Source organism: Girardinichthys multiradiatus, chromosome 9 (genome assembly GCF_021462225.1).
Source record: "Girardinichthys multiradiatus isolate DD_20200921_A chromosome 9, DD_fGirMul_XY1, whole genome shotgun sequence".
Lineage (NCBI taxonomy): Eukaryota > Metazoa > Chordata > Actinopteri > Cyprinodontiformes > Goodeidae > Girardinichthys > Girardinichthys multiradiatus.
This window is the reverse complement of record NC_061802.1, coordinates 42,439,150-42,451,965: the sequence shown is the minus strand read 5'-3', so window position 1 is coordinate 42,451,965 and position 12,816 is coordinate 42,439,150. Positions and strand designations below refer to the sequence as shown.

At 40.3% G+C, this 12,816-nt stretch overlaps 1 protein-coding gene across 1 annotated transcript; it reads right to left on the bottom strand.

Moving 5' to 3' along the window:
• Window positions 1–2,850: 2,850 nt before the first annotated feature.
• On the bottom strand, window positions 2,851–12,101 carry lrrc8db (leucine rich repeat containing 8 VRAC subunit Db). The gene is made up of 2 exons (XM_047375953.1): window positions 11,680–12,101; window positions 2,851–7,501 (listed from the first exon to the last, which is right to left on the bottom strand). Exon 2 carries the CDS (start codon window positions 7,497–7,499, stop codon window positions 4,944–4,946), a length of 2,556 nt encoding a protein of 851 aa, XP_047231909.1. The 5' UTR covers window positions 7,500–7,501; window positions 11,680–12,101; the 3' UTR covers window positions 2,851–4,943.
• Between the last annotated feature and the right edge of the window lie 715 nt (window positions 12,102–12,816).

The following is a 12,816-nucleotide window of genomic DNA, read 5'->3' as shown; positions in this document are numbered from 1 at the left end:
AAAGGTTTGGTTTTATGAGTGATTCGAGGTAATTTTTTGCCACCTAATGAAGAAACAGCTTGAGGCGTGGGAAGTGGCTCAGTCTCAATCTGAGCTTCTTTAACTAACCTCGGATCAATGAGGTTCTGGTCGCTACCCGAGTCAATAAGAGCAGAGAGGTTCTGAAAAGGATGGTGTGAAATTAATTTGGCAGGTAAACTAAGTCTGGGGGTAACAAAAGGGTCCGTCAGTCTCCCCTCACTTACTGGCGGACCTGCCCTTTTGGCCCCGAAGGACGAATAGGGCAGTTAGCAAGATGGTGTTCCAGTGAGCCACAGTAAAAACGCTGATTAGCTTGGCGGCGTCTTAGTCTTTCCTCAGGGGAAAGCTGAGTACGCATGATCTGCATGGGTTCAATACTTGAATTGTGTGAAGCAGGTGTGGGGTGACCAGTTTCGAGAGTAGGGCTAGAGAGATGGGCCCTAACTGCACTCTGTTCTAATCTGGATCTTTTTCTCTCCCTCATTCGGTTATTTAGTCTAACGGCTAACTTGATTAACCCATTCAAAGTCTTAGGCTCGTCAACTAAAGCTAATTCAACCTTTAAAGGATCATTTAATGACTGGAAGAAAGTGGCTCTAAGAGCGCAGTCATTCCATCCAGAAGCAGCAGCGAGGGTGCGAAAATCTATGGAAAATTCAGCAACTGACTGATTTCTCTGTTTAATAGACCATAAGCTACAAGCATTGGCGGTTAAATTTTCCTCACAGGAGAAAACCTGACAAAACTCCTCCTCAAACTCAGAAAATGTGCAGCCAAAATCTAAACAGTTCAAAAAACGGGCCTCTGCCCACCTCAGGGCTTTTCCTGTTAGCAGCCCAAGTACAAAAGAAATCTTTACTGCATCATGAGGAAAAGATTGTGGGGAGCGATTAAATACTAAAGTGCATTGGAGAAGGAAACCCTTACAATCTCCCTTCTCACCGGAGAATTTTTCCGGATTCGGGGAAGTGACCTCACGTGAGTGCAGGAGTTGCTGAGAAACTGGAGAGGCAGCAGCGCCCTCTATTGCTGGGGCGGTGAAATTGCTCAAGGTGTGCTGAAACAAGGAAACAAGTTGTTCGATCTGCTGATTGGTCTGTTTCTGTTGTTCAAAAAGAGAACGGAGAGAAGAATCATGAGTAGCGATCTGGTGGTGTTGTTCAGATAACGTTCTCCTGAATGCTTCTGCTGGGTCAGGTTGGCCAGAGTGTTCTGTCATATTGTGTTTAAAGGATTTGACCCACATGCAGAAAGCAATTCAGGAGACGGTATTGTTTGGTAAAGTGTTTATTTACAACTGGGTGAATAATGCAGGGAACTGGAACCAGGATGCAAACTGTAGAAATAAGCAGGGATAACTCTGGGGCTGAACTCATGAAAATAATAAATCTGTCTTACAAAGAATGGTGGAGGGATCCGCCAGAGGGGGAGTGGAGAAACCAAGTGGTTGTTTGCCGGTGAGACTGAAGTTGGAGGATATGGTAAGCCAGGAGAGTTTGTAATCCACGAGGTGTGATGGAGGGAGGAGGGTGGACAGGGTTTGCAGATGGAGGTCCGAGGTACGCAGGAATCAGGAGGCTGCCAGCCGGCGTGATCCAACGAAGTCATGAGAGACTTGAGTCTTTGTTCATGGAACTGGATTGCTTTATCCAGGCAGGATTCAATGCAAGGCAAAATCAGGTTCAGGAAACCACTAAGGGCAACACTCTGGCAGTGAGTTGCTGGCAGCCTCCTCCTTAAATAGTCCTCTGCAGAATAATCAGGGGAATAGCGAACACCTGTCACCTCTCCTCCAGATTCCACGCCATCTAGGGGCTGAGCACAGTAAAAGCACCAACAGACACACAAAGCACAGATCCTGACAGCTTTATCTATAAGAATATTCAGGGCATTTAGCCCTTGACTGGTGGCCTCAGGTGTGCCTGGGACCACACCTGATTTGTTAGCTCCAATTTGTATGCTCTTATGAGTAATTCAGGGGTTTGTGGTCATTGAAAGAATATTTTAATGTTAAATTTGTATATAATCCTTGTAATATTTATTTATTTAATCTGTTCTTGTGTAGTTTCTTTATTGAAAATGGTGGCAGTGGGAGCTGAATAATTTTAGGTACAATTGCGTGTCTGTGTCAGTGAGTTATGCAAAGTCACGCATGCAGTAGTAACTCACGTCCACTAGAGGACAGCACCACCTAAAATATTTGCTTAGGTTTCTCTTCATTCCTCCAGCTTCTTATACTGTTCATAATACTGTGTGGCTGAATGTATGTTAGAACCTATTTATAAGGCTAATATTAGTGTAATCATGACTGCAGATTTAAGGGTTGGGAAGAAACGTTTTGGTCAACTCTCACTTTGAGATAGGGTAATAAAAAAACTGCTATATGTCCAGGGTTCTGCAGAATGTCAGTGTCCAAAGCAAAGCTCTGTTTCCCTATTATTGAGAAAAATGCTGAACTACTGCAGCAATGCAAACATAGCCTCAACGGCAGCTACAAGAAACATTAAACTGTTCAAGCAAAACAAACAAACAAATTAAATCATATATTTTTACAAAACGAAACGCTGATTATTTTCAGATATTTTTTAAAGTTGATTTTGTGCAGTTTTTATTTTTCACAAACTCCCTCAATCTCCCGTAAACTGTCTGTAGCACACAAGAGAACAAACGACCCCATTTCATCGGTTCCATACTGTACAACTGGTGATTGAGGAACATCACATGTTGATGTAAAAAATTTATAATTTAAAACCAAAACAGAAAAGGAATTTTTATTTTGGAATGAAAATAACAGCATTTGAATAAAAACTATTTTAACGACGACAAATGTAGAGAATCAGAATCTTTTTATTTGTGTAGCAAGTTTTAAAACCAGGCAAAGTGCAGGAGAAAAATTCAAACAATATATAATCCATTCAAAACAGATTAAAAAATCTGTTTACATTAAAAATGACTCCACAAAAAAGCAAAAGTACAATTAAAAAGAAAACATGTCATTGCCGCAGGAGACATGAAGCAAATCAAAACCAATATCATGACAAATCCTACATAATATGAAACATAAATTGGAAAGCACATTTAATATGAAAGTATGATATGCTTGTGCTCCTTAGTGTTGTAGTAAAACATGTGTACATAAAGGTTAGAGTAAAAGCTCAGTCAACAAAAGGAGAGTTCAATTTGTTGAATTAGGGTTCTGTTGTGGGGTTACGAGCAGTTATTAACTTACTTGCACTGGACAGTATTTTCAGACTGCTGTGGCTGGATGCTAAGTTATAGCCTGTGTCAGAAATCCTAGTTCATGCAGATGTCATTTTGAAAACCACCATCAAGTTTGAGGATGAGTATTTTTACTGAAGTGAACTTTCACTATTGTTACATTGCGCTGCAAAAGTATACATACCCTTGAGCTTTGTTTTTTACTTATACACAACTTATTACTTTTCAGTGTTTGTGGCAAACTGTAAAAGGGGACTTCCTGTAGTTTTGTTTTATAAATTTAACAATCTGCATTTCAGATGCCACATATGCGAAGTGCACACCTTAGAGCTGTCCTGTCAACAGATTCTCCCACCTAAGTTGAGGATCTCTGCAGGTCTCCCAGAGTTACTAAAGGCCTCATGCCTGCTGATCTGATTGTTAAAAAAATAATAATGGTAGATTGAACAGTGCTTGAGATGTTCAAAGAATGAAATATTTTTTTGTGATCCAACTCTCCTTTAAACTGGTTAGTCTTCTGTGTTCCTTAGTCTTGATCATGCAGTTTCTTTACTAATGTTCTTTAAAAACCCTCAGAGGCAGAACAGCTCATAAAGAGATTAAATTATACACAGTTGGACCCTGTTTACTCTGTTAGAGGCAACTGGTTGCCCTGGATTTTGTTTAGGAGTAAAATAGGAGAAGAATTTCAAAATATATATTGAAATTTGGGGTTGTAACGTTAAACAAACTTAAAGGGTATGGATACATTTGCAAGGCGCTGCTCGTATCTGCTCAGAGATACTTCGCTGACAGAAAAGAAAGGCTTGTAATATTTGGCTAATACTGTTCTCTTCGAGTTTTAGTTTTATCTCACATTACTTTTGTAACAGTTACTGGTAATGCAATGTAAAAAGCTTGCTCACAAACATTACCAAAACAAAGTTTTGTTTCTTTATTTCCTTAACTCAAAAGCAGTCTCTGGATGCCTGTTTACCTAGATAGGTCTAAAAGTGAATGTAACCACTTACATTCACTTTACATACAAGAACAGTGAAGAGGTCTGTTTAAAAATAATCAAAAAGATTGTTTGAGAGATAAAGAGATCTCAAGAAACCAGAAGAATTACTTTAGTTAAAACTAACTATGGCATGTTAGAAAGATCGTTAATATTTATGTAGGGATGTATAGCAGAAAATTGAGGTATGGAATCTTGAAAGCTATCACTAGCAAATTAGAAAAGCTTAGCTGGAACATGTGGGCAGAGGAAAACCTTGAGATAAATTCCTTTTACTAAAGAAAACATGTGGTAGTCACTGAAATTTTGATTTTGACATTAATTGCCCAAAAAAGTCAAGCCATAAGGAAACTAGGTGATCAACCAAAAATCCAAATTAAATCCAAATGATATCAAGGGAGTTGTTTTAGGAGTGTAGGGTTCCCTAAAATTCACTAAATATATTTAGGCATGCAAAAGATTAGGAAATAAGTGTTTCAACTCCCTATATGTTTTCACATGATCCAAACACAAAAATAAACGAAAATTATATCCAAATATGAGACAGGCCATAATACTGTCAGGGCTTTCACAACATTTTCTTCATAACACCACACTTATAGGCTTTGGGCCATGCTCTATTTGCAGTGTGCACTCAAGGTTAAACTACAATTTATTTTGTGTGCTGGAACAATAACTACTAAAAACTGTATATAATGCTACTGAACTACCGCCCTTCCATTAAACATTTACAGCCACTTGCAAAGGAAACACTGGCTTCCTGATTTATGCTCTCTTTGACTTCAATAGGCAGGGAGTCAAAGAGATGGTCCTCCACAACCAGACAGCTCCTGCGAAGGAGGCTGCAGTGACCTAGCTGAATCGGGAGACGGTCCAGACAGTTTCCCTTCAATTCCAGATGTGTGAGCTGCGAGAGGTGGCCAACTTTCTCTGGGATGGAGGTAATGCAGTTGTGGCCAAGACATAATGTCCTTAGCTTGACACATTTAAACAGCTGCTTTGGGACTACTTCGACTTTGTTGCCTGTAATGGCAAAATATTGGAGGTTTTGCAGGAAACCCACCTCCGGTGGGATTACCGCTACTGAATTAAGACTAAGATCAAGGTACCTCAACTTGAGGAGAGTGAATAACGGTGAGGGCAGAGATTCTAGCTTGTTGTGTGAAAGATAGAGAGATTCCAGGTTTTTCACATGACTGATTGACAGTGGAATACTGATGATTTTGTTGTACCACAGTTTGAGACAAGTTAGTCTTTTGAGGTGCTGGAAGCTGATGACCTCTTCAATAGTACGGATGTTGTTTGATTTTAGATCAAGTTCCTGAAGGTTGTTCAGACTGAAGATGGCATGGGGTATGCGCTCCAGCTCACAGTTATGTAACTCCAGCTCTGCAAGATTAATAATTTTCTTCAAAGTATTCAGTACTAAGAGTTTAGTGCCATCATTGTGAATAACCAATCTAACCAGGTGTGGAGAGAGGTCCGTGATATTTGTTGGGATTTTTGTCAGGTTGCTTTTAAGATGAAGAATCTTCAGTCGCCGAAGATCTCGCAAAGACTCGAGTCCGATCAGTTTGTTGTTTTCGGAGTTCAGGTTACCAACCAAATACAGCTCCCGTAAATTCTTTAACAAGTACACCCAGCTGGGAATCTCAGCGACGTCTGTGAATTTGACATGAAGGCACCGAAGGTGGTCGCAGAGAAAAATGAAAGCGGTCTGCTCGACTTTAGCGGGACAGTGGTATAAGTGCAGCTCCTGCAGGCTGACCATCTGGGAGATCTTAGCTGTTATCTTGGCCTCTGGGATCAGTTCTAATTTCAGGATTTCCAAGTCTGTAAGCTCAAACACGGCATCTGGCACACCGGAAAGCATGAAAAGATGAAGCTCCACTTTGTCTTGAGGATTGCGGGTCACATGCTGCCTTAACTTCTCAAAGGTCCACTCATGGTTAAGGCTGATCTCACGAAGTTTGTTCTCACTCACCTCAGAAAGAAAAACCCCAAAACGCTTTGAATACAACAGGTCATACTGATCAACCATGTGGAGCAGAAACGCAAAGTCATTCTTAACATCAGGTATGTCACTGAAACTGCTCTCTTCTCTGACTTTTTCAAAGGAATACTCCTTCAGTGGGCGACGAAAAAGCCAGAACAATGTGTAAATGCAGATAATGCCATAAACACATATGAGTGCAATATAACAGACAAGGAGTTTCTTTAACATAAAAGCCATGTTATGGGTGCAGTGAAATTTGGAATATCCAGTCAAATGCTTTATTTCTGGTTCACAAACATGGTCAAAGTCTATAGATGTCACAAATGTCATTGTGTAGCACAAGATCAAAATAAATGTTACAGTTTTGATCACTGTCTGAATGGCATAGAGTCTGTATATCAAATCACTGTCTTCTACATGTGCATGGAATTTCCTGACCTTCTCAAACAGGGCTTTGGCCTGCTCACCATCTTTCTTGTCCAGTATGGTCATGGAAGGAACTTCACTCACAAGCCTTTCGGCAGAAAAAGCAACTCCTGATTTGTTTCCCACTGGGGCTGACTGGTTTGGACTGCCCTCCTCACTGCTTGTGGACAGATGTTTCAGGAGAGTGGAGGCACCAGCCAGCCTCTGCTTATTCTCCTCTGAGTCCTCGCATGCAGTCTCGGACAGGGCTTTGGTAGTCCAAGGTGACTCGAAGCATTTTCCAAGTATGGAAACAAAATGTTCAACTTTTGAACTCGTCTTTGGGTATTTGAACCAGAAGTTGCTGCTGACCATCAATACAATAGTATGAATTAAAGCAAGGTAAGGAAAATATTTAGAATACCAGGGAAGGGCAACATGGTAGCACATCTGATTAACAAAAACATACTGCTGAAAGTCCAGCTTGGTTCTGACACCTTTAGGCTGTGGCTGTGTGAATGCAGGTGATTGTGGAAAGGGATTTGAGGGGACAATGCCTTTAGGAGGCTGTTTTGACATTAGAGGTGCAGCTTGCTCCCCAATTGCATTCTCCTTGTTCCAGAAGGCATCACCTAGCTCTGGTGAGTGGGTTTCCAAGACGCCCCCTGACCCATCTTGCGTTTGGTCGAAGATGGGAAGACAAACGACCTGGTCCTTTGTCAGCTGCATGGTTCCAGAAAATATGGCCAACATCAGCATGACGATACCAAGATAATCCATAAAAACATCCCACCATGGTTTCAGAATCCTATAAGTTGGTTGGATATCATTGAGAGAGGCTACTTCTGTAAGGGTGAACATTCCTGCAGAAAGAAGCAGTGCAAATTAACTTGATTAAAATAAAATTGTAAGAAAATATGCATCAGAATTATTCAAACTGGACATTTCAATTTGTTTTCTGTACATGAACTTGTCTACTGAATTGTTTTTCTAAAAAAGGGTTGGATATCACAGACGCCCTGTTTTCTCAAATACACTTTGAAACAAGTACGAACTGAGCTTCTAGAAGCTATTTCTCCCTTAATCACATGTTGTGGCAGCCTCTCCCATGTTTATCACCAAAAACGTGCTCTTAGAACGGCAACTCAGTGGTAAACACCATATGAGCAAAAACAGGTTTGTTTACAGAATAGGGACTGATACAAATTCAACATTCCATATATTCACAAAGATATTTATGGCCTGAGTTACTAAAAGTATCAAAATAGAATCAGACTTTATCAGGCTACCATAATTACACACTGCAACAATTCAAAAAGGTGCTGTATATGTTTAATGCCTGATACCTAAAGATGGTTTTAAATTGAGTGTTTTTGTAAATTATGCCTGTTGCTACACACTGAAACTGATCCTGAGAGAACAGTAGACTTTCTAATCACCCCTAATAACAGCCATGTGAAAATTTAAAGATGTCCCATGTGAACCTTGACTGACAGACATGTTTGTATGTGCCACAAAGTCAACATTTATTGATACAATACAGACCAAACGTTTGGACACACCTTCTCATTCAAAGAGTTTTCTTTATTTTCATGACTATGAATATTGTAGCTTCACACTAAAGGCATCAAAACTATGAATTAACACATGTGGAATTATATACTGAACAAAAAAGTGTGAAACAACTGAAAATATGTCTTATATTCTAGGTTCTTTAAGGTAGCCACCTTTTGCTTTGATTACTGCTCCGTACACTCTTGGCAATCTGTTGATGAGCTTCAGGAGGTAGTCACCTGAAATGGTTTTCACTTCACAAGTGTGCCCTGTCACCCCCATTTATAAGGCTTGAAATCCCACTTATTAAACCTGACAGGGCACACCTGTGAAATGAAAACCATTTCACTTTAGTCTCATTATTCTTAATGTTTTAATGTGTGTTTTGAATCATACTCCTGTTAGAACATCTAATTGTGTCAAAATTGCAACCATCTAGGTGGTTGTTAAATTCACCTCAAAGCTACCTCCTTTGAGCTGAACTTGAAGAGGCTTGTTTATGAGGGCAGCTGCAAATCTCAACTGTGTTTCAAGCTGTTGTTTCTGGGACAGGCTATTTCTTCTTGGGATTCCCACTCTTAATCCATATTGATGTTGAACTGCCTCCACTGTAGACAGGGACACTGATGCTTTAGCATCTTTTCGTTTATAATCAGCTTGAGCCTTGGTGTTTCGTGGATTGTTCCTAAACATCCTGAACACTCTAATTTCACCTTAGGCTGACAGTTCGGATAAGCTGTTTGAAACTTGGACACAATTGGGTGTTCCAACAGGGTAATGAGTTAAATGCACTAAGGGGATTTTAGAGGGCTTACATTAAGCTTTCTGAATGGCCTCCCTAAACCTTGGACCCGAAACCTTTAAAATCAGTTTAAAATGCTTAAAAGCCAGAAATCAAACAATTTGAATAAACGAATTTCTAAATAAATTTAAACAACCAGCAAGAATGCCATTTGATGGCTACAATAAGTGATCTGCAAATAATTGGGGGTGTATGTATATATTTGCCCTGTAAATATTATTTTGACACTGTGATAATTCATTTAATCCACAATAAATTTAAACTTGAATGGGTCAAATAATTAATTAGAAGCTTAAGAATGATTATATCATGCTGAACCACGGTGAGACTGTATGGGGTCCTAAGCAGAATTTGATTTCGTCCGCTCTTGGAGCTAACCGCAACACCAACCTGCTTCACATAGAAGCATTAATATCTAGTCTTTGAAAAATCTCCTGGATCAAAGACTACCTGACAAACAGACCACAGTTTGTGAGACTGAAGGGTTGTGTGTCTGACCAGGTAGTCAGCAGCACCACAGGGGACTGTACTCTCATCATTCCTCATCACTCTGTACACCTCAGACTTCCAGTACAAGACAGACTCCTGTCATCTGCAGAAATACTCAAGATTATTCTGTAGTTGTGGGGTGGATCACAGATAGACAAGAAGTCAAGTACGGGGAGCTGGTGGACTGCTTTGTGGCATGGTGTAGAAACATCTAATCTTGAACGTAAATAAAACAAAGGAGATAATTGTAGATTTGAAGAGAAACAGGAATAAATCAAACACTATTTCCATCATAGGAGAAGAGGTGGTGGAGGAGTATAAATACCTCGGTGTTCACCTGGACAACAGACTAGAGTGGAGATGCAACTGTGAAGCCATCTACAAGAAGGGACAGAGCAGACTGTACTTCTTGAGGAAGCTTAGGTCCTTTGGTGTTTCCAGCAAGATGCTGCATATCTTCTATAAGTCTGTTGTGGAAAGTGTGATCTCTTCTGCCATCATCTGCTGGGCAAGCAGCATCAGAGCCAGGGACTTAAAAAAGCTCAACAAGCTGATAAAGAAGGCTGGCTCTGTTCTGGGGACTCCTCTGGAACCTCTGGAGATCATTGTGGAAAGAAGGATTCTTCATAAACTGAAGAACATTATGGAGAACCCTGAGCATCCTCTTCATCAGACTGTCCTACAACAACAGAGTGTCTTCAGTCAGAGGCTTCTTCAGATCTGCTGTAAGATGAAGCGCTACAGGAGATCCTTCCTGCCCACAGCCATCAGCATCTACAACGGCTCTTTGAGGAAACCTTCATAATATGAGCTATAACAACATTTAATTTCCTTTTGGGATTAATAAGTATTTTTTGAATTTGAATTTAATTTGAATTGAAATGGTATAATCACAAAGTGTTTTTTTACTTGAGCCTCAACCTAGTTAACTTATTGTTATTGTTAAATAAATAGCAGTAAAGAAATGTTAGAGACAAGGTTATTTCTAAGAGCTTCTCCATTGGGTTGAGAGTCATTTTCAGAGTACAATGTTTTGGGAAGGAGGAGCTAATTTAGCTGAATGTACATGCAAGCATGCATGGAACATTGTCATCTATTGACTGAATGGACTAAACAATTCATAGCTGTTGACATATGTAGAAAGCTATATGTATTTTTACCTGTGTCATTTGATATGGCAAAAGGTGTATCTACCAATGAAAGAGATGATGGTTGTCACTCAATCAGCTTTTTTATAAGCTCGACAAGGGAGAACAGTTTTACAGCAATCAGATGTGTGTTCAAGAGGTTTGCCACATCTGTTCCGACTAGACAAAGTAAGAGAACTGTCTTATAACAACAGATGTGTTCAAGGTAATTCCCAAGAAAACAGGGCTCACTTAGGAGGGTCAGAGATAAGGTCTGTTGTGATTCTCCCCAGACATGTTGACAGAACTCAAATCAGAGTGGATTCCTCTTAGACTACACAAGCCAGCTGCCCTGAACTCTGCCATGAATTAGTGCTGCAGCACCTGGGAATGGGAGGGGCACCAAATGGTACCAGTTGGTGCCCCTCCCATTCCCATTTGTTAGTTCTTTTAAATTCTAGATAAACAATGAATTCTAAACGAGTTAAAATTATTTTAAGATTTGAAGCTTTGCCATATTTATTAATTGTGTGAATATAAGCGATCTTGGTGGCCCCCTTCTGGCCTACAGCAGGAGCATAGTTCCTTTATGAATTGGGCTGGTTCTGCCATCAAGGTTGCATGTAGACCTGTGACATTATTTCCCCCAACAAACCCATCAGTGGAGGGCAAGTGGGGATTTAGAATGCTGACTGCAGATTGAAGTGTTTCAGAGTGTTTAAATGCAAAACAATTATTATAATTTAGGATACTACACCATATGATTTGTGCTGTTTGCACTAAAAGCATCAAGGTCACAATTTGTCACAGTGGCAGCAGATCAGGCTGATACCGGATCCATGCACGCAGAACAAGAGGAGGAGCTAACCCTAACACGCTGATCCACAGTTTGGCTTTTTATTGTAAAAATAACCTGCTCACATCATCAATGCGTCTGATTTAACTCTAATTTAGGTCTACCCTGTGTAACAAATAGCCCCATATCTCTGTTATTACAGGGCCACACCACTGCAGATCCATTAATAGACCTTGGTAAACTGATATGAGGATCTCCACTCCAGGTACTCACCTTCAGGGGGGCTGATTCCGTTATTTGGACTCCAGTTGTTTCGAACAACGCCCCATTTCACATGTCATTCTTCTCTGAACCCATGAAGTCGTCTTTGCATGGTTGCAACCCTTCTGAGAAGGCCCGAGTGCGGTGCTGCATAAGCGGCTTAGCAGAATACCCCCTCTCCGCCACAGATGGCTGGGTCCTCTCCCTTTGCCACAGCCGGAGTGGTAGCACCAGCTGCTGGAGGTGGACCCGGCTCGATGCGTCCCTTCCGAACTCACTGATGACCCGCAACACGATCTGTCAGGACCGCAAATCCCACATGGTGGTGCACAAAAAGTTGTTAACCCGCATCCTTACAGCCCGCAGCGGCGTGGAAACAGCGCTCCGATTGACAGTAAAGATAGAGATGGCCTACTGAAGTTAGGGACCGTGGTCAAATTGTAAACGCTCAATTTAAAGTGAAATCACAAAAACCCACTGCGTTCTCTTGATCATAAGGAACATACTCGTAAAGATAATATAGTAAATAAAAATTACTTCACAATCTACCCAGAATTTAATGTGGAAGAAAATGATGTGTTCTTGTTATTCTTCTTTTTTTTTCCAAACGAGCACAATTTTTCTTCTGTGCCTTTCTTCCTTAAAACAGATAACCCTTGTGAAAAACCCGTTTCACTTTACAAATGGACTGCACCACTCCATAAAATAAAAATGTAAAGATGCATCTCAGTATGTGAAAACTCGTATAGTACATTTCACACAGATATATGTTTTCCTGTTACTTTTGATTATTATGGTTTAGAGCAAATGAAAACCAATGACCAATAAAAAACAAGATTTATGTCATAGAGAAAAGCGGTGTTATGCTCATATTTCTGCCTACAAAATCATGTGGTACACTTAAAAGTTGTCCAGCAATCTTTAACTGCAGGACAAAGAGTAAGTGATAAAAGTTCAGTGCCAAACAATCTGGCTGCAAGCATATAATTTGAAAGATGAATGGTAGAAAATGTATGGTTGAAAAAAAAAACTGCACAAGCAACATGTGCAGTACATCAAAAGCCAACACGCACGAATGCATCCAGGACATGGGCTACAACTGTCCCATTCCTGTTAAGTCATTCCTTAATTAGAGAAGACAGAAGCATC

Coding starts and splice junctions, on each gene's coding strand:
- lrrc8db (XM_047375953.1), bottom strand. CDS start 7,499: ATGTTCACCCTTACAGAAGTAGCCTCTCTCAATGATATCCAACCAACT.